General features: G+C 39.2%; 1 protein-coding gene across 4 annotated transcripts in view; it reads right to left on the reverse strand.

Annotated features, from left to right (window-relative positions):
• The window catches only part of CA10 (carbonic anhydrase 10), a 161,820-nt gene that overhangs the window by 114,974 nt on the left and 23,581 nt on the right, over positions 1 to 23,265 (reverse strand). For all 4 annotated transcript variants that reach the window (XM_071816783.1, XM_065852329.2, XM_065852331.2 and 1 more), the window contains one exon: positions 11,226 to 11,300. In XM_071816783.1, the coding sequence (XP_071672884.1) occupies positions 11,226 to 11,300 (75 nt within the window). The remainder of the gene's footprint in view (positions 1 to 11,225; positions 11,301 to 23,265) is intronic.

The following is a 23,265-nucleotide window of genomic DNA, read 5'->3' on the forward strand; positions in this document are numbered from 1 at the left end:
AAAAACTTTATCTCATAATCATAGAAGAATATGTACTGGGCTGGACTGTTTCTCACAGCAGATTCTGGCTATAAAAACAAATATATCGAGCCATGTGGAGCTTTCCTTTACTGATATAAAACAAGACAGAAGTTCTTGTGCCATTCCTTTTGCTTTCAGTACAGAAAAGCATGACAGAAGTCTTCATTTATTTTATCTACCCAGGGATAGCAAATGGCAGGGCTTTTGACAACTGATCTGTATATATAAGCATTGGAGTCATACAGAATGCAAAGAAGATCTCAGTAACACCCCAATCCCACAAACACAGTGTTTGCAGACAGGTGACGTTACCAGTTTTAGTGCACTGTTTCTCTCCAGAGGCTGATGTAACACAGATGATACTCTGTGGTTTAATACAGTTTGGAAAATGTGCTTGTAGGTGTGTGGTTGGTAAGCACAAATGCATCTTTAAAACACTTGTGAAAATATTTTCTTATTAAAGCCAGCTGATATTATTCCAACAGCTTTGTATTTAAAAGCCTGTGACTAAGAATACCCTCTACTCCAATTATGAACAGCACACTCCACAGAATTCTCACTGTAAATATATGTCCTAGCAGCAGTATTATGTAATAAGTAGCTGAAGGTGTCTTTATGGACATTATGCATGAAGAACAATGCAAACCCATGTTGCAGAACAAGGTCAAGCAGGAAATTAAAAATTAAATGCCAGTACCTCAGCTTCATGAAGGGCACAGTTTACCAGAAATCTTCCCTGAAGGAGGCAAGAAACAAGAACACCTTTCACTTGAACCCATTTCTTCTGCCTATACTGCTTTGTTGTCACTGAACTTTCTCTGGATTTGCATTTAATATGTGGTAGGGCTTGGGAGACAGGGGGTTAACTAATACTTCAGTTATTTACCCCACTTTCAACCCCTAAGAGAATAGAGAACTTTTTTCCAGGGACTAAAGTTCTTATTTAAAGATGATTTAGATACTTTGGAACTTTACAGTCAGAATTATGATGGTCTTCAGGCACTAAATGATACAGCAGGTGCCTCCTGGGATCTTCTTATCTTCTTGCCTAAGCAAGTTGGATGCCCAATTCGTGGAGCCTTTGGGGAGAAACCTTGTATCTTATGCACTTAGCTCCTTTGCCTTGGCCAGTCCTTTGCATTTTAAAGCACTTAAACAGAGTTTGTAGATCTAGCCATCAATCTTAAAAAGCCACTGGGACTTAGACTGCTAAACCAGTTCTGAAAGTGAAAATGGTTAGGAAGAAAATATTCTGTGTTTCAAACTGGACTAAATCAAGAAGTGGTGTTTATGAAACTGAGCAATTTTTTTCTTCAGTATTTTCTGATATGTACATTCTAGAGCTCCTTCACATCTTTATCTTTACAATCTAGTAGTGTTTTAGGTAGAGTTTTAATGCAAATTCTATGCAATGTAAAGTATTTGGTATAATTAATGGATACAAATAAACATAAATACTCCTAACTTGATGTAACAAGTTAGGAGAAATTCTGTGTTATCTTCTATAAATATTACTTGTAGCTCTGTATCCTTCCTTAAGTATGTATCTGTGCCTGCCCAAATATACTATTAATTCAAAGAAGGGTGTGAAAATAATTATGGAATCAGCATCAAAGTAGAAACAGTGGTAAGACAGATAGATAGAAACCTGAGCATCATTAATAGAGGAGAAGAACTTCATGTCTTTCAAATCAGTGCAATTTTGCCACTTTATGTTTTCCCGTTGGTCCTCTCCAGAATTCCATGCAGTTGCACTGAGTTAGAGGTGTAGGAAGTGAGTTACATCTCTGTGCACAACGCTTATCTCATTTCACATCTCAACAAATACATGCTTTTCATTGTCATCTTTCCCCCCCCCACCTTAACTACTTTTTTAACTTGGCAGAGGAGTTGCATGAAAAGTAATGTAAGCTGGCATGCAGTATGTAAAATCCCATTTAAAAATGAATTTGCACTGGACAGCATTCTTAACTGGGAAACTAGATCCAAGCAGTCAACAGTGAGATAAACGTGACTATGGCCCTGAGACAGAGCCTGTTCAAGCCAAGAAAGGGCTCTGAGTGAGACACCATTGCTCTACTACTATACTCTCTAAAACTAAAAAGCCACAAGTCCTGCCACAAAGCAATAAGCCCATAAACATGAAATTACAATGAGCAATAAAATCTTGAGAGACTACTTGCTCTATTACTTTAATTTATACTCCTGTTAAGCAATTTTAAATGCACATTAAAATACCGGGTAATTCTAAAGATGTCAGTATGTGGATAATAGAGCCTGCCAAAGACACGTAATATAAGTGTTTCAGCTATTTCCTATTAGAATTCAGTAATTTATTTCTTTATTTTAAGAAAGCCTAATTTAAGATTAGGAAGAAAAGCCATTTGAAGATGCCCAACTGCTGGATGGGGAAAGCAAAATGGCATCAGAACTCCCTCCTGGAAAATGCAATAGCGAATGGGAATTCTGTAGCCATGGCCAATGTTGCCTAGTTTGAAAATACAGAAAGGCTGACTACATTATCTGAGATGCTTTCTCCTATGTCATATGCTATATTCTCCGAGTCATCCAGAGCAGCTAAATCCTGCAGTTCTAAATTGGGACTAAAGCTGGGAATTACCCATCACTTTTATCTGCGTGTTGAAGGGCAGCTGGTCCATGATGTGGCTTCGCCTGCAGCTGCCCGAGATTTGCAGGAGCAGCTCGTCTCGGAACGGAGCCTCCTGTTCATCCTCTACCTGTTAGTGCGGTGGGAACACCAGCACAACCCCAGGTGTGAAGGTCTATTCCTTCCACTCAGCCCCTCCTCTCCACAGGAAACTGAGGATGCAGTATCAAAATGGGATATCCTCAAAATGACATTATTAATGCAATTGTGGTGTAAACACTCTAGAAGATAAGAGAGGCTACGCTGCACAGCTGTGTAAATAAGTAATTTCACTCAAATTAAAGTAGTTGGAAAGAGATGGTTTTAAATAAAACCATTGTAGAAAGAACACGATCTTTTAAATATTGATATTTCTTTTTTTTAAAGAATCAGTTCTTGAGTTCCTTGTTCAAGGAAAGTAGCACTTGAGCCAGCAAGTGAATCCCAGTTTCTTCAGTGAGACCCATTTTCAGATAAAAGTAATAACCTAGGATTTTCAGCACTGGCAGTGGCTTTGGTAGGGGCTGCATCAGCCAGACTGGCTTTCTGTTTGTTCTAGTGTAGAAACAAAGTAACAAAGTATGTCTTGTATGCAAGGAAGAAAAACCTCATCTTCTCACCATCTGATTGAAATGTCATTGTTTAAATGCTCGTGTTTTTTAGCCCTTGGGTTTGTTTTTGAACTAAAACGCAGGGGCTGTGCAATTGGCTGTGACTTGCCCTGCATATATCCACCTTTCTTACTTCCGAAGGGATAATACTGTATCAGATAATGTCAAACCTTCACTGCAAATAATCATGTAGCATTCTTCAGCTCTATTAAAATGAGCCTTTGAAATGGCAAATCTGGTATGCTCAGTTCATCCTCCTGTGCGTCTCTGTTGGGGCAGCTGTACTGCTTCGATTCAGTCAGCCAAAAGACATGGCTTTCTCCAAAAGATCAGCAGGAACACCTTGTTTTCTCATTTAATCACCAGCATAGGCACACTAGGCAGATTAGCCTGATGACACAGGTATCTAAACTTGTTTAATTCTCTCTTGAACTCAGCTTATCCATCTTTCTCTACCTACATCTCATTTAATATGTATAAAATGACCTCTCTCTGTAAAGACCTTCATTCTTCACCTGAGCCCCCAGAACTGAAGCTCCTAACTAGAGACACAGAAAAAGTAAATTAGGGGGAGGTCACAAGAAGGTCCTAAAGAACCACCTCTGTGTTGGGGTGGAACATTTCTCAGCAATGTGCTCTGCTGTCAAGTGAACAACTTCCAGAGCGACCTGGTTATTTTCTGCTACATACTTCAGTATTTTTCTCTTTTGACCCGATACCGAAGGGCTGTGGGCTGTGGTGTTGCCTACATGCACTTGTGAATTATAGCAGTGCCATTTGCACAGCTGTAGTTAACGACCTGTCAGGTTTCCCATTATGATGTTATGCTGTTATTTTCAGGGTTTATGTCCTGACTATAAAGTTGGTGACTGCTTGGTCTGGAAACACTAATGCATTTTTGTACATTTTATAAATACAAAATGAAAAAGCGCCGTAATATAAAACTCCACTCTATTCAGAAAGGAAAAAGCGACAATTTAAAGTAATATTTTCAGTAGCAGAAAAAAACCAATCAATAACATTCAGGAAGCTCCCTTCTCTGGCCAGAGTCATTAACTATAATGTGATTTACAGCTCTGAGCAGGGTCAGTAGGTAGCTGGAAATGCATTAAGTAGGTGACTGTATTTTACGGTGAGTTTCTTCATAAGAGATAGTAAATCTCTAGATGACCACAAGCAGCATGTACCCAGAAATGCCACGGTGGGGTGATGTTATACGATAGCTGTATTTCAATGTGTGTAAGTAACAGCAGTAAAACTTCTCCAAATAATTCCACGTACTTGTAGGCAGGCAGATATGGTAAATGATGAGCATGGATTTTGCTCCCGAGTGTGTTCAATGGATTCATGGTTCAGTGAATTCACAACTGACCTTTGTAGAGAGGTTTTACAAGAGGAGGAAATTTTCACTGAGTACAAATGAGTAGTTTCAGACTATCAAGTCAATAGCAATCTGTAATTGAAGACTAAGTAAAACTACACATACATGGTACTTTCAGAAATAAAGTTTCTTGCAGGCCGCTGAATAAATTTTGATTTAACAATCCTCTGATTCCATATTTACAATGTAAATCATAGCAGTCTATGAGGAAAGTACTTGCATGCTACATGATGTATCTGTCTGTAGGAAACAGATTTCCTTTTCTTTCTGAGCTCTTTCTCCATTAGGCAGGGGACAGGATTTGACAGGGAAGTTCTTTATGAGTAACTCTAAAGCTTTTATTAACAACAACAAACAAGCAGAGTTACTCTGTGTAATCATACACAGACAAGCGGTGTGATCTTATTTCACGGCAGTTTATTTTAACCACAGATAAGGGTGTAGCTGCAGTGACTATATTTTCCTGTGTATGAAGTGGTAAATTCTACCCTAATGACACTAAATTGTACTAATGAGGTGTACGAATTGAAAACCGCATGCTGTACTAATATAAAGTCCTCTGTAGTGCTGGTTTCATCACCAATGGAACAGTTAAGAATAATCTCCCTGAAGTCACTAAAATATCCTAATGTAAATAGTCTCAGTAAAATATGAGATGGATTCCTAATTGATAATTGCAAACTGTAATTGTAGTACTCTTTAAATATAATTGTCTTCATCAAAGCATTTTACAAGAGTATCTTTTGTAAGTGGGATAATGACAGGAGGATTGGTGTAGCAACCTCTTAGTATCACTCATTATCTCCATTTCCACACTATATTGTGATCCCTCTCTATCTCATCCCATACAGATTCATGGGAGAAGCAGCTAAGCAAACATCTGCTAAGCGAACATCAGCTGAAGCATTGTAAACCTTCTCTGATTAAGTCCAACTACATGCCACCACACAAGACCATTATTAGCACAGAAAAATACTATTACTTGTTATTCTCTTTGACTTATTTTTTTCACAAGACACTAATTTTCTCTATACAAGAGAAAAACTATAAAGAAAGGATGGTTTTAATGTAGGGAGCCATGACTGCTACTATTAGTCTTGTACAAAATTCATGCACACACACAAAAAGACTACTACCAGGAGGTAATTAACAGCCAGAGTTCCAAGTCCCCTCTTTACATAATCAGCCATGGCAGATGTCATTACTCACTTTCAGTTTGGATTATTAGCTTAGAAAAGTTCCTTGGGTCTCTGAGCAAACACTAACTCTTCTATCAGATTTTTTTATGCTTCGATTCTACTCCTCTAAGTCATGGATACCATCAAAATGTCTATTGACAAAGGGTGACAAGAAGTACTAATAAATTGTATGAAGAGCAGCCTGTCAAGGAGCAAGATAAGATAAACTTAGATATATAAATATACCAATACATACACTCAGCGGCATCAAGACACAGGAGCCTTGCTGTTTGGCACTTAGAACTATCCTGAATAATCCTTCAAAGTAAGGACTGACAACCTTTCAGTTATTAATGACTTAGTCATGGACCACTGTTTAAACTGGTTTTTATATTTAGCTTGTCAAGAATAAGACAAAACCTTTCCTGTATACACCAGTATACTTGAAATTCCTTCCTTTGCTTTTAGGTCACAGGGAAGAACCTAAGAAAAGAAAGATTTCTAATGTTAGCCTTACTTTTTTATTCCAACCCCCAAATTTTTGATGATACACCTAAGGTCTATGCACCATGAGCGATCCTTCTTTTTTATGCAAAAGCTTAAGAGGATGAACCCTTGAAAGATCACAGAGGTAGGCTTGCTGGCTTTGCACTTTTAACAAATTCAAAGTGGGCTGGGATAATATTTAAAAGAAATGAATTGCATTACATTTGCAGAAAGAGCAGTTCTTAACCAACAGTAAGGGTAGGTCTTCAAGATTCTATAATGATTGTAAATCCCACAGTCTGTAGGACAGCAGATGTTTTGGATACTGTGCCCTGTTCTCCTGTTTGAGGATATAAATGCTCAAATGGTGACCACATCTCTTAAACTTCCCCTCAGCTAGAAGCCCTGTGGTAGCCCTGAATTAGTGCTGTGTAACTGCAAGGTAAACAGCAACCACTTCAGGAGAGTGGGAAAGAGAATTTTCAACATCAAAAAATTGGCATCTAGGTTAACAGCAGAGCTTGAGGTACAATAAATGACGAGGATCTGCAGATTACTGCCTTGAAGGAACTCCATATGAGCACATTCCTGCAGTGGAAGGGGACACTGCGTGTGTCCCAGCAGGAGGAACCTGCAGGCTCCCCAGGAGAGGCAGCAGCGGGATGCACCAGCCTGCCCAGCACAGCCTGCAGTGTACTGGGAAGGTTTAACCCTTGCAGTGCCAGAAACAGAGAGGAAGGCAACTTCAATCATTTGGTCCTGCCAGTATAATGAAGCAAAGCCTGAGATACAACCGCTACACGCAATTTTCCTTCTGTGGAAATTAATCACAACTTGGAAGGAAAAAAAAACACACCCAAGAAAGATAATAAGGCTGTGAAGGGAAAAAGGATCTGAGACCACTTTAGCAAAGAACTGTGGTCCCACCACAAGTCTGGCAAGGTTTAAAATTTTGGGTTTTGAGAGTTCTTTACTATAATTACTTCATATTGCTTGCCATGTAAAATTTATGTATTTGTTTGCTGAAGGAGCGAAGGAAGCTACGGGGAAAAGAAATAGTCTGCCTGTTACTATCAGGCATAGAGCATCTATAAAGTCAGTTCTCTTTGACTCCACCTATTAAGTGTGAGCTTAGACTGCCCACCACTGGAACATTAAAGGTCAAAAACAGGGGAAGGAAACCGATACATTTAAGCCTTTTATAATGCAGTTTGGACAAGATAATTTGACTAACCTACTTACCCCATCAATCTCCTGTTTTTATTCCCTTTCCTCCCTTTTATTCCTTTTAGAAAGGGAGTTTCTAAAAGCCTCTCACTGCCCATCACCTTTGCATCTCTGGATAAGACCATTCAGAAAGGTGTAGCAGCAGTTTTTCTTCCTGGCTCGAGACCGACTGTAGTTATTAATTCAGGAAACCGTCTCACCCAAAGCCTCTAGGGAGATATCTAAGTAATTCAAAGCTAGCTAGAAACTGGAAACCCATTAGAAGAAAAGTTCCTGTGCATATTGGGAAGCCACTGCAGAAGTTGGATGTAGCTGAAAAAAAAATTAGCATATTGCTCGTTAATGGAGCAATTCTTGTTGGCACCTTCTTCTAAGGGCTAGTCACTGGCAGCACAAATGGCCCGACTGAAATTACAGCAAACAGGGCTGTCCTATCAGCCCAAGTGGTTTCTGCCTTTGAAGTTAATTCTGCATTTCTTACAGGGTAGATGAGAGTTCCGCATTCAGCTTGGTTTGCAGCCCCAGAGAGGGATCGCTACCAAAGTGTTTAAGACAAAGCCCTTAATCCTGCTTAATTACTAAGAGTTACTGGACAGACAAAAGACTGCTGGACCACAGCCAGATGCATGAACACCTGGTGTATTCTCACCTGAATTTGCAAAGAATGTGCCCGTTACACGGGCAAGACGCCCCTAGTGCACATACTGGAATATCATTAAATTGGCACTTCTGTTCAGCAGCCACTTGTAGCATTTTCTTAAAGGAAAAAGCAAATCCTATTTCTTAAACATACATCTTCAAAATCAATGTCAACTTTGATTCTTCTACCACTGCTATGATTGCTATTGAAAGAGAACATTACAGATCACCACTCAAACACAGTATCTTGCATTATTTATCCATCTATCCGTGAAAGCAAGCAGATTCACATTTGTATTAAAATCAGGTAAATTCCTAAAACGACTCACAAAGCCTGAAGCTTCGTGTGATCAGAAGTTCAGAGACACAGGTAGAGATTGTTAAACACACTTCTTGCTATAAATACGTATGGCATGGTTCTCTCAGTTATATCACTGACTTACCAAGAGACATTTCATCCCTCAGTAAAATGTGAGTATCCACAAAACAGCAGCATTGGAGGCTTTGTCAGGAAAATCCAACCCGTGAAATAATTAGTCTGGTAGGCTCAGCTTTAGTTCAGACATAGTACCCATGAAACTCTTTTAATAAGACTAAATGTTGACTAATTCTAGAGATCAAGTTGTACCACATGGATTTGTACTTCCTTGTGGAGGTACAGTATTCTATAGAACCACAACTAGATCCTAATATGCTAAATTCCACTTTGTTCATATTTAAGTTCAGGGATGAATCAAACCTTTGAGGTGTGAGTCACTCTTTAACCAGCCTCTTTACATTTTTATGGAAGATTCAAAATTACTTATTCTGATAGTCTCATTAAGTACAGCGCTACTACTAATGTGAGAGTGTCTCAAATCTCAGTGCTATAATTTGGTTACATATTATATGAAGACGTGTAAATGTTGTCATATTTGTATTAGAACTGAGGCCATCAAATGTCTCCCCTCAACAGTGTTCCTTTCTTCTTCCAAATTAAAAGCAGCCATCTCATCTGTTCGTCACTGTTTTAAAATAATTATTGTATCAATAATTCAATGAAAAGTGAGACAATGGGTTTACATTTTGATTATATTTAATTACATTTTTTAAAAAAGTTTCCTTTCTATTTACACAATTTGTAAACCGTCAGTTTTTGCAGAATCACCAAAGGAAGTAAGAAACCAAGAAAATCTTTGGTACAGAATATATTTCCTTCAAGCTGTCTTTAACTGACAACCAAAGCTGAAGTATTATACATACTAACCTAAGTTCCAGTCAATAAGTGAATGATTTCCAGAATCTATGCTTTATCACCCTGAAGAAAGTGTTCCAATATATTGCTTTCTAAAAGAAAAACTGCTATTATTGTTCCAGTAAATAATTATATATGGCTGGTTAATTCTTCAGAGTTGGCACCAGCCTGAGTGATTTTGCAGAGTGTGTGCAGGCTGTTCCAAAGGCGGCTGTAGCTCAGACAGCACCACTGTTTGCACTGACAAGAAAAACACAGCAGACGGTGAGTGATGCCACAGCCTCCTCAAGTCCCAAAATAAGACTAGAAGAAATGTTATGGTTAGTACAAAAGGGAGCAATGCAGGAGTAGCCATCAGCAGGTGTATGTTTTGTATTATTCAGGCAGCCAAACTAAGTGTTAACCAATCCCTATATATGAAATAGACCCCTATGTGACTGGAGGATGGCATAATACATGAGCTTTTCAGAAAGTTTATGATATGTTCGGGTTTTAAGTTTGCCACTGTTTTACAACATGTCATTTAAGGTCTGAATCCCAGAACCTGAGGAAAAAAAATCCAGATGAACATATTATGTTAAAAAAGGATTTAAAATATTTTTTTTTCTCTAAAAATTTATCCCAGCATATAGTGAGTCTGTGATTTGGGGAATGTAGTGAAGAATGTTGTGATTTTTATGATAAATCTGTGCAGGATCAAGAACATTTGTTAGGACTTGACTTAAATACTATGAAAACAGAATATTAAGAGCAAAACCTAATGAATGCCATATTCCAACCTCACCATATTGTGATACACTCCTCAATGCTTTCTTACACAACTATACATGAAAGAAGTGAGAGTTCAAAGACAGACAGTGCCTTTGCTTTGAAGTAGGCGAAAAGTACTCGCAGAGCCAAAGCTGTGACAGGCAAACTCCAGCAGCTCATCCTGGAGTGTTTCACAATGCCAGCACCCTCAATTAGTCATCTCTGTGCCTCTGGTTGCTCCCCCAGGCAGCTAAAGAGCTGTATTCATGTCAATCATATTAACTTAGGTGCCACTTCTGAACTGCAGTGACAGAGTCTTGGACAAAAATTCCTTTCTAATATCTTTGGGGGTGGTAACTTCAGCCCCGAGACAGGACAAACAGCTGTGGGAAGGAAATACCTTAGCAGATGGCTATAGCTGTTTGCTTCGGTGCACATCAGTCAGCAACTTGGGCTCGAGCTCCTCAGACTGCCCCTCAGCCATCACCTCTCCGCTGCTCATTAGCATCTCATGCGAGATCCCACATGTGACTGCTGACATTATGGATCAACTTAGCATGCACTACCATATCCTCTGTGATGCATTAGTCTGAGATCATAACCATAAAACACATCCTTCAAATGCTTTATTTATGGTTTTCAAAGACTCCAAAATCTAGATGCTGCTGAAAATGGTTGTTCTGTAAAAATTCATGGGATTTCTCTCTTCTGCTGAGGCTTGCAGGTTTCGGAGTTGAATTTGAAAGAAACATGACAGTCTGCAAGACAGGTGCCCCAAACTACCCTGGCTTTCTGCATGGCTGCCTCAATGAGCTGCTGATACTTGTCCTTCTGGACCAATTCTTGAGGATGTGTGCTAGGTTAGTCCGATATTCAAAATGTTTGGGTAAGTCAGGGTTCTCTCAGAAAGGAGGTGTCTTTCCACACACACACACAAACCAACCAAACAACAACAAAAAAAGCAAACCTAAAAAATCTCCTCCAAACCCAACGATACTAATTCCAGTGAAAAAATATTTAATAAAAACGAAGACTTTTAAATTACACCTACCTGGAACAAAGCTTCCCTGGACCACCTCCTTATAGGCCCACCAGCCTTCATGGATTTTTGGTGAATTTTGTTGAGCTAGAAAGACATAATGAAAGACAGCAGAAAATTAAGGCAAGGCATGGGAAATATTTAATTACATAAACTTTGAAAACTCTAAACAGGGTATAATCTTCTACAGAAGTTCTTGAGTGGTGTTTATTCAACTTACTGAATTATGCTAAGCATCTGTATCTTAGAGGTCATTTTCCCTGCTTCTCATACAGAAAAACACACTCAGCTTCTAAAGAACTGGTTACTAAACTTAAAAATTCAGGTAGAAAATCAGGATCTATAGCGCTAATGATGGTTTCTGTGCCACCCATAAATTCAGTATGGGATAACATGGCAGAGAAAAAGAATGGGCTCAGATACAGTAATCAATATCTGAGTCAAAGGTGGTGGACTGAAAAGTGGTTTCTCCCCTTCCTTTCCCAAGTACCCCAACAATCTCTCACTTTGAAGAAGTGACAGAGTGAACCAAAGGCAAAGCTGTGTCTATAACCACTTCTCCTCTCATCCCACGTTCCCATGAGTGCCAAAACTGGAAGAGAAATTCAAAGCCCATAGCTTCACAAATCTTGGCTTATGCTGTAATGCTGAGGTAGGACCATCATTTTTGTTGCTTTCTTCTCTGTCTGCTGTGCCACCCTGGTAGCCAGGCAAGGTACTTGCTTCTGTTCCACACGTGTGACATCCACCTCCATTACAGCTGCATTTGATAGCACAGCGCAGTAACACATCTAAAGGTTTCTTTGACCAATGTTCTGAAGGCTGTAACAATAAAAGTCTAAATTTGGATAAGGTTTGCCCTTGATGAGACTGTTGCTTAATGACTTCTCTAAATTCCTGAAAAGCAAAGAGTAGAAAGGTCTTGATCAGTCAGTTTGCTTCTCATAAAGTTGCTACCTCTCTTTGTCTTCAAGGAAATCAGAACTGGAGCAAATTTTGTGGTCAAAATGTAAGATCTCTGTTAGTTCGAAATACTTTCAAAGGGCATAGAGACACACAGCAAGACAAATGTGCAGTTGATTTCCATAGCAGAACAGAGCTGATAAGGAAATATATTCTGCCTTCACTTGTATTTTGCTTGATATTTTCATATTTAGAGCAAGTCTCTTTCATTGAGCTACAGAAAGCTCAGCTACCTTGTGTATCATTAGCTTAAATTCGGGGTTGGTATTATTTGATTTTTAACATAAATAGGTACAGAAGATGATGGATTTAGCACCTTTCTGTGGCAGTTTCATTTGTAGATTGGATGTTATATACAAAAGACACAATTACCCCAGGAATAGTTCCAGCAATATAATAAAAATTGTTGTAATTAAAAATTACAAAGTGAGTGTGACATTCAGACTAAAAAGAATACAAGATGAGGACCATTACGTTCTGTTCTACCAGTAACAAAACAATATTTAGGATTTAACTGACTGTAAATTGCAGAAGCAAAAGTGAAGCTGAAGTTAATTAAACATACTGACAGAAGGACCAACACTCTGCTTTAACAGAAATCCAGGCACACTGGTGGAACGAGTTACGAGTGGATGCGCATTTCTCCTTGCAGTACTGATGCTCGTTCCAGTAATTGAATGGTGACATGTTAAACTGAAAGGACCATTCCACTGTGCACTCTTTACAGTTTGCAGATGACATTATCTTCATTATTTTAGCTTTTATACCATTGCCTAGAGAACTCAAACTGTGTATGGATTTGTTGCACTGGACCGTACTACACCAACATTTGGAAAATGGCACATCCCAACTCATAATCAAAATATATGAGCAGCAAAATATTCCTATCCAGTCTGAACTGCAATTTTTTGGATCTCAGCACTGGTTTGTGCAGGTTGCTTTTATGCCTTTACGCTCTGCAACAGAAATCCTTAAAGATTTCCAGATGCTTCAGCAATAGGAGAGGATACTAATATGTGAGTCCCAACAAAGCACAGCAATCATTCTTCTACTTAAAATGTCCCAGAAAATTCCATTGCATTAAAGTGCATCTAGCAGCAATATACAGAGCTAAAGCTGGTTCAGCCAACCAAAGGCAGCTGCATTTTAGAAGTGGGTGAAAAAAGCACGTATGCAAATAGAGGGAGGATGGGTATTTTCAAATGCACCTGCTTTCTGTCAGTGTTTATAGAAACATACACAGTCCAAAATTTATTGCTTTTGCCCACTCTGTGGCCAGTCTAAATGATATATGCCAGCTCCAGAAGAAAAATATAATCCATTATTCAGAGTTAAATTAAAGCAAAATCAAAGGAGGCTGTCTCTGCAGCTCTGCTTCGGTTTGCTGCCCTAACACTTAGTAAAGCTACTTCCAAAAGAAATATCATGAAAAATACGATTTTTGTCATATTTTTCCCAATCTGTTGCATTAGTATGGAACAGACTGCATCAGATGTGCAAGAAAATTAGATTATCAAAGCTTTGTACTAAATAATTGGATGTCTGTGCAGTTGCTTCAGCTATCAGAGAAGAGCATGACCTGGCATCACTCTGCACATCCCACAGATACCAGATCCTTATCTCTTCAATACATGTGAAAATGAAACGCATAAAAAGGAGTATGATAAGCAAAATAGGATGTTGTACCATAGCCATATAAAATATGTAAGATGGGGCAAGAGCAACACTGGGAGTCCTGCAGATTTACAGAGAACTGAGGCCACTAAGGAAATCAAGAGGAAAGGCAGGTGGTTGTTGTGAGAGAGCAGCAAAGGAGACAATCCCCACACTCTTTCTTGAACCCTGAAGCCTCAATGTTTTATACCAGTTCAGGCAAAACATCCTGCAGAATAGTGCGGAGAGTGAGGAACACAGATTTCCACTCTGCTGTGCATATGAAACCTAGCTTGGTGCCAAAGACTGACTCTGATGGATCCTACAGGGACTTTGCTTAGAAAGGAAAAAGATTTATAAAACTCTCATTTCTCTGACTGCAGAAGGAGGGGTGTCTGGTAAGGCCAGAGTGAGAAGTTTGTCTTTCAAAATCTTCTTCTAAACCATTACTCCAATCTATGTTGTACGAGTGGGCAAGAGGTCTTATTAAAGGAGAAAAAAGCTGTTCTCTATTTTTGAATCATACTCAGACCCATACCTGGATTAGTAATGGGACAAGGGAATATAAAATTAGAATGAGCAGACATATGGACAGTCCTTGCTGGGAGTCCTATCTGGGACACTTACACCTGTTGCATATGCAACACGAGGTCTCTACAATTGGTGTATCGGTGCCCATCTGACAGAATGGCACTGAGCCTGGGTAAACAGGTTCAACCTTCTGGCTCAGGAATTGTTGCCAAGGAAAAGGATTCTTCATACGTACCACCTCATGACAGTGAAAATAGCAAAACTCTCTCCACATCCTTCTTCTTTCAGTTAAATTACTGTACCTATCATTGCAATTCTCCCCCTTTAGGACCATAAACATGTGCTTGCTTTGTGGATCCTGATACTCCTGTGTTCCCACCAGAACTCTGCAACTCTTCTATGTCAGCAACTTTTTTTTTGGCATGACCTGTTACATAAGGTACTGAGGAGACAAAAGGGCTAGAAAGCAATTCTGTATTCCTCAAGAGGGTTAAATATCTTAAAAAAAAAAACACCCAAAAATTCTGATATGTCAGAGACTTCTGGTTTTACCACTAAAACCTAGAGTATGCCATTTGCTTCCAAGAAATATTGTTGCTTCTGCAAGGCACCAAAGCAAGCAGGCCCATCTGAACAGCCCCGGCGCTGTTAGGAGCACGATACCTGCACAAGCAGCTCCGCAACAGCAGCATCAGCGCTGGATTCTGCCATCCGCAGGGACAGTGCTAAATGCCACGTTTGTGCAAAGTGCTAGAGGATATTGGATGACCTCCATTTGCTACAGCGTCCTCTCTGAAATCACTAGTATCTGAGATTAGTAGCTCTGCTGATATAACACCATTATGTCAGATCTCTTTCAGTGCAGCTGCTGTGGAGGAGACAGGATATTTATTTGGAGCTGATATGACACGTGTTGCTTTCATTTTGTCAGATTATTGTAGGTATATCTCATTGTGGAGCATAAAATCACAGGCTAAGTTCTGCAAGACATCGTGCATTTTTGTTTCCTAGTGACTTCCATGTATAGGGAAACAGCATTGTACAGGATTATAAAAAAGTACAGTAAATGCAAACAGCGAAAGATGCCAATGCCCTATAAAGTCATCAGTTAACTGTATCCAGTTTAGAGGTTAAAATGGGTAGGTTTATGTTTCAAAGAGAATCTGTTGCTCAGTCAGTAAAACTATTTTAAAATCATCAGATAACATTGTATCACATAGCAGGTACCATGGTGCAGATGCTCAAATATCTGCATATAATTTGCAGCACAAAGAGATCTTCATCTCATCGGAATGCTAATGCTGACATAATATAAAATGCTGTAATTAATATAAAATACCCCTCAGTAAATATGCTTATTTGCAAGATATCAACAAGTCATTCTACAATTACTTATTTACTTTCTATACTTAAATAAAAGATAAAAAGCCTTGTATCTGATGCCATCGTTTATGCCATTCACATGTGAGCATAAGCCAAGAGTAGAATCCTGCCAGATCAGAACTCTCCATTCACTTTACTGCCATTTCACACAGATAAAAAATGCTACACTGAGGAGAACCAGGCTCACGGCAGCTAAGAAACATTTTTCTAATCTGAATTTTATTGATCTGATCTCTTCTGATTGTTGTATTAATCACTCTGCCTGCTTATCCCTCCTTAATTTACATCCTAAGAGTCTTGCTTCTGATAACCTGGCTAGCACTGCCCTGGCATTAAATGAATAGTAAGGTTTTTATCACTGTTAACTCTTCTGCATAGTTATGAGATTAAAAGAAGCTGCAACTATGAGCCGTATAGTTTCATAATAAACTTAGTGCAAACCATTAATTCACTGCTAATACTCTAATATGAAACTCAGGGGAAAATTACCTAGTGCTTACTACAAGAAAAATGAGTCCTCAAATCTGCTATCAGAATGGTGAACACTGAAATGAAAGATAAAATGATAAGGTATTAGAAACTGTTATGATCCTCACTTAGATCCACCCTTTGTGCCCCACAGACTATGGGCTTTACAGGCCTGATCCTGTTTGTCTCCCAGCCACCAGGAGCTATTGCTTGTAATACTATGTGACTTTCCATTCAGATTTCCATAGTTCACTCTGAGCAGCTCCATCGCTCTCAAGGTACCTTCTGCAGTCATTGACAAGTAGTGCAAGATGGCTGTGCCTATGACAGAAATTAAAATCGGAGGAATTTTCTTGTAGTGTTTCAGAAGATCATGTATTCTAATAGAAAATGAGCGCTACAGGGAACAGTGCAGGGTGGTTACAAAAGAAAAAAAGCTATAAGGAAAAGTTTAATCTTTTTTGCTAAACTCCACTTCCAGAATCTTAGGCAATGGACATTGTATTTAAATAGCTTTAATGACTACATTTTATATGGATATTTTTCACTCTGTTAAACCCAAGGAATGAGTTGCCTAAAATGCGTAGGGAAAACAGACTTTCTCATTCTAAAAAATCAGTTTCAACATCTTCAGTCATAGAAGGAGCTGCTTTTGCCTCTTAAAGCAAATGGAGTACACGTGTATGAAGTGGACCCGACAGCAGGGGAACTAAGCAGATGCAATTAGCTGAAGATTCAGCCCTCTATAATTAACGTTCGGTTTGTTTAAAACAAGTCTGTACATAATTGCAGCTATTATTTAAGATGTGTTTATGCAGCCTTTTTATATCAAAAGAACCTAACAGCACACACTTCAGGCACTATATAAAGCATCATTTATAAGTGCATAGTTACAGGACAAGAAAGGTTAGTTTGCTTATGAATATTACAGCCCACATTGTATGCATCACCATATGATGAGGGAGGAAAAAGAAAACAAAGGATTATAAAGGGATCAATAAATAAAATGCTTTCACCAGCTATGCCAGATTTTTTTATTTTTTTGGATAACGTTTTGCTCAGAAAACATGCAAATGCTCTTTCATTAAGTTAATACTTTCCAATTCCATAAATCCCTCTTCCACCATCCCCATGTGTAAAAGCTCTCACTGCTGCTGTGAATGCCAAACAGTATTCAATGCAAGCAAAATGGACGTGACCTGTTTTTATCACATCAGAGGGCAAAAGTAAGGCACTATCACGGGAACTTTGCTATGGCACCAAGACTTGACTATTCTGTGCATTTTCTATTTATTGTAATTTTGTTTCCTGGTAAGATTCCCATTAAAAACCTGGACCAAAGGTTGAGATTTCAAACAAGCAGTCTCATATATATGCTGGTAGTGGTGACAAACTATTTGGCATAACATTACAACAGAGCTAAACGTGTCCAAAACCACATGAATACAATTTGGTCTCAGTGCTTTCCAAAGTCTCTGACAGGAGTGTCAGCAGACACAATAGCCCACTCTGTGTTCTGTTAGATGGGGTGGTTCCTCTCTAATAAGTTGTTTAATTATGTCTAGATATAAAGTCTGAAAAGCTCTATAAAATAATGCAGTAAGAAGCAGCAAGTTACCTTGTGATACTCACTTCAGAATAGCTCTGCATGGCACTGCATGCCCTCCAACCCCATTAATTTCAATGCGGTTTGGGGACACTCAGCAACTTCAAAGAAATGGCCTCAATATCCTTGAACCTTTAAAGTTCAATACATTATTAATGCTAAATTAATAGGGCTTCCTTTAAAAGGAAACCACTAAGTTCCTTCCTTAGAAGCACATATGATATTGATGTCTCATCAGGTTTCTGACCCTGGCTGCTCTCTGTATTCTCTAAACAGAAAGTTACCCATCAGGAACAGTACAAACAGTCAGGGACTGTCCTGTTCACTGCCACAGGCAGATCTTTCTTTTCTTTTCCCAAATCTTGGGCTCCAGGAATGAGAAATTACTTCTTCAGTAGTCTTCCCATGAGGGAGCTGTGCCTAGAATTTAAGTATTCATCACTGCTTAGGCAAACTCAAGGGGAAAAAATAAAGGTCTTCCAATTAACCTCAAGACTAATGGCACGGCATCAATATTAGGTGCTTGATCCTACAAAATACACAGTAGCCTCAAATCCCACTGAATTCTACTGCACATGAAAACTTGTGGTCCAGAACGTGATAAGGAAGCATTCTGAAGAGCTACAGTATATGCAGAGAATTCATAATGCTTAAGCAATAATATTATGAGCTTTTTCCACAATGTTAACAAAGGGACATATCTGAATAAGAGGGAAGGCGGCTGCCTTCAGTCTCCCTTCAAAACTATGAATGGCAACCTATAGGTCTTGTATAGACATTACTCTAAATTCAGCCAACACAACATGATGCACTTTCCTGAGACAGGAAGGGTCATTTTCTCCTGGCTAATATAGCTACAGAGAACCATCACAACAAACAACACAAAGTCATTCAAAGCTAAAAACAAAGAGGAGGCAAAATTATTTTTATTATACTGAGTTTTGTTCAGAGACCCGGATTTCTAGTCATCCCAGGGTGGACAGGCAGGGCTCTAATCCAGATCATCTCTCAGCTCACTGCACTACCTAAATCCTCAGCACTTAACGTTATGTCCTGATGCTTTCTGAGATCACAAAGTCAAAAGAAATGTTTTTCTGGACATATAACAACAGCTCTGCTAGCATCAAGAAAAAATCTAATGTCAAAGGATAAGCCAAGATATGGATCCATTGCAGGCAGTGGCATCAGGACAGAAAATGAACCCATCAGAACGTGGCTTTATTGCAATTGCTCTTCACCATCCCCACTGCAGTTTAGCAGTTTCTTAGCAATAGTTGGCTCTTGGTTACTAGACATTTCTTAACAGAATGGGGGGAAATTAAAACAACCTCGTAGCTACTTTTTTCTGAATTGATAAGTGACAGCCTTTCTTCCAGTAAGCAGAAGTACTTCCAGCGGTGTTAAGATGACTGTGATGTATTTTTCAACATAAAGTACTGTTTCAGACTAAAGCAGATCTTGACTTGCTCAAAATGTTTCTACATCATGCAGATTTTCAAAAGAGCCTAATTTATGCATATTCCCATTACTACACATGGCAAGCATAGAAGAATCTTAAATATCAATGAGCTCATTAAATTCCCTTTAAACTGCCAAAAAGGGTTAGGATGATCGGATTTGTTTCTGTGTACTACCAAACAATGAGATGTCATGTGCTATCAAAAATTCCAAGGTCCATGTTAACAATACAGGGGGTTTATATACATTTCCTTCACTCACATTCCTGGAAAAAAATGTCGAAAATAAGTGTATATTACTGAAGGCAAGAAAAAGGACTAAAGGATGGTTGCTTCTGAGAAAGCTGGGGCAAGTCAGAGCAACTCCTAACAAGTAATGATTGTTAGAGGCCCCTAAAAGCAAGCAGACACTCTGGCCCTGCATTATGAAAAGCTATCCAAGGTTGCAAAGTGCCATTATACTTCCCCACTATGTCATTAATGAACCACAAATTATTTAATAAAACAAAGCTCGCAGATCAGAATCCCATTAGTATTAAACTGGTCACAAGATAAACATGAACATTGTGTATCACCAGCATTAAGTTTGCGTATATTTCATTTACAACACAAGAGGCAGCTTAGGAAAGTGGAGAAGAAAATAAAGCAGTCTTATCAACACCTCAATCCACTGATGTCCCTGTAACCCAAATGATGTCAAATAAAATGGAGTACGTATATTTCGCTACTACCTGCTTACCTTAAGTAACCATCAATGTTAAGGTGAAAGGTTACCCAAACCTGGAAAAAGTGAAGAAAAGCAGCTTTTTTTCAGAGTTCTAAAATCAGAGATGGGAAATGATTATGGAACATTTCAACTGCGGTGGAGGAACTGAGGAGCAGCAAGAGAGAAAAATCATCCTAGTCAGATGAGCTGCCAGGGTAAGACAAGACAGATCAGAAAAGAACCTATCCAATTCATCTCAGCTGCCAGCCATGTTGTGTTATATCGACATTCCTAATTCATTAATTACTGCTTAGATACTACAGTGATGACAGCCATATAAATACCTGAATGTAGAGCTTTTAGTGGTTTATTTTGGACTGTTTTCAACAGACATTCCTAAAAAATGCACTAGTTTGGAAGCATCGTTTGTTAGTGTATCCCACTTGTCAGGTGAAGATGGGGAGGAATGCTTTTCATTTTTTTCAATCTGTCATGCTCCCAGTCGTGACGAGACAAATCACTCTCCGTGCCTCCCCCTACACACCATTTCTGCTTCCCTGCAGCTCTGTGGAATATCCCTCAGAGATTACTTCAATCATCCATCTGTCCATCGTTGTGTTTATCCACTGATCCTGGAAGAAGTCATCCCCTTCCCCCTCTCTGGACTGATACCTGAGGTAGCAGTGTTATTCTGGCACTCTGCTGCTATTCTGTTATTCCAATCCCAACCAACAATATTCTTGGCTAGAAATGATGCAGCTGTGTCTGCCTTGGGTGACTGCAGAGAGCACCTTTACCCTTCTGAACACTACTAAATTTCTCGACTTCTTGGTCCTTGCAAAGCTGTCCCCTATTTAGTCTCAGCCACTTTAGCCATTAGTCAGGAACAGTGATATGCTGTTTTCCTCTCTGTCATTTAATTTTGAAGTTAAGATGGAAGGTATTTCACCCTGCTTGTGATGCCTGTACCTGCTTCATTTTGCTGATCTAGAATTTTAATCACTTGCTAAATTATTGATGCAGAAATCCCAGGTAGGGGAAAAAAAAAGCACCTTCATTAGGGTATCTGTTGTTCATAGCTTTCTCTCCCTGTCTTTGAGAGATGAGACTTTGGACATAGATAAAAGAAAAATAAAAAAGAGTAGGTAGGAATTAAAAAATTGTATTTAGTTCAAGGGAACTGTATGGAGGAACATGCCGCTGCAGAGATTTCATCAGGGATTTCCCAGCTTGCCTGTTTCTCATCTGTGTGGTACTGTTTCTTCCAAATCAAAATCTACAGAAGTCACAGACAGTCTTTTATTCTTGCCTGTAGCAAGAGGAAAGAGTCTTTTTATTTTTGTTTAGTGAGGACAAAACCAACTCAGGACTGGAAATGGAAGCTGTAGATTTTAAATGTATATGTTTCCCTCCTTATCAGCCTGGCATATCTAAAACAGAGACACCTGGTAGTTTCCAGTGCCCTTTGAAAACCAGACACATTGCACCCATTACTCGGGTTTCTTCCATATTTTATATATGTATTTACCTCTATTCTACATACTTCTAAAGGTCATCTTTTTTTTCTAACGCTTTTTATTGTTAAATGTTCCGTCTTTGGCCAAGACATTGACTGAAAGAAATCAAATAAATCCTGGGAGCTGTTGCAGCTTTGCCTCCTGCACCCTCCATGGGGCAGAAGTTGTGGAGACAAGACTCATAGCAGTAGCTGAGCCATAAACACCAGCTGCCTACCAACTATTGTGAGAACTACTGCTGAATATGGCAGCAGTTCAGAAAAAACCACCCATCAATGAGACTCAGTGCCCACATCATTTAGTTTATAAAAATGCTAAACAGTTGTCCATCTCTTGATACGTATAGATACGAAACTTCAAAAACACAACCACAGCGCAATAGTACAAAGTAATATACTCCAACAGCAGTAAGTCTAATAACATCAGTACAACAGCTTTCAAAATGTCAGAAATAGGGAGAAACGTCCTTGAGTTCAGGTCAATTCAGAGAAGCGTTGTTTCTCTCAGTTAAGATTCTTATTGTATCCAATTCTGATCAGTAAATGCTTCAAAGAATGATTCAGGATAACTCTGGCAAATTCATTGCTGTGCAGCTGCCTGAAGAACACACTACATGCCCTGGAGACACAGACATCCCAGACCCGATTATCCACGAACAAATGCCGGCTGAGTTTTCCACATATCCTGAGCATTGTAGATGGGAACAGAGAACAATGGGATAGGCAGACCTATAGATCTATTCCATAAACACATCATGTCCTGGTGTCCTGTACCTGCCTCCTTCCCTGTACTTCAGCCTTTGCCACTTAAGCCTTTGATTTATGGATGCAGAAAGCGTTGCAGGTAGAGATGAAAAAGGCATGGCTGACCAGACTGCCCACTTCAAAGCATCTACAGAGCTAAAAAGAAAGTATCAACCACATTCTGCTGACAACTGACTTGTCATTTCCTTTACCATGATGTGCTGAAGTCACACATGATGTATATATCTAAGCAGATCCAGACTGCTGTGTTTCTCAGCAGGTCGTACTGGCTATAATGCAAACACCAGGCTAACTTGGCTCTGTGGCTGCAGGATCAGATCTGGTTTGTGTCCAGGTGGTGAGGAGCACAAGCAGATAAGGAAGGGGTGGAAAGGCATGTAGAAGTCAGTACAATGCTGATATGAGAAGTCAGACTCTGTAGGAAGTTCAGTTACTTCCAGTCCTTTGATCTTTCACTGGAACAGACTGAATTTTATGCATAACGTCTCAGCTACTCTATAAACTCAAAACCCACTTGAAATAACCTCCCGAATGTTAGGCAAACTACTCAGGAGATTAGCAGGCTTTTTAAAAAATATTTGGAATCCTGAAATTAATCTAAAGCAAACTAACTTTTGTTTGTGTCGAAAACAATGATGAAAGTTTGACATTAGTCTGGTAGACATTAAAATCCTCACAGTAGCAGCGAGAAGAAACTGACCAAATTCTGCACATTTTACTTCTCCCCTTTGCACAAATGCCCGCCAGCTGTTCATGAAACTCTATATGGCTGATGAATAATGCACACAGATCAAAGTTCACTGCATCTGGCTGGGTGACCATACGATTATGCAATGAACAATACTACTGACTCTGTAAACTTGATTTTGAGCCCTGTTAGATGGATGCTTAGGGTGAAAATTGGATGACAAAACTGGATGCATGGAAAGGATCTTGCACCAGGGTCCTTTATCCAGCTTTGAGCTTCACCCCAGGCCAGGTTCACTGCAACTGCTGTGCTGCAG

This window comes from Patagioenas fasciata, chromosome 18 (assembly GCF_037038585.1).
Source record: "Patagioenas fasciata isolate bPatFas1 chromosome 18, bPatFas1.hap1, whole genome shotgun sequence".
NCBI lineage: Eukaryota > Metazoa > Chordata > Aves > Columbiformes > Columbidae > Patagioenas > Patagioenas fasciata.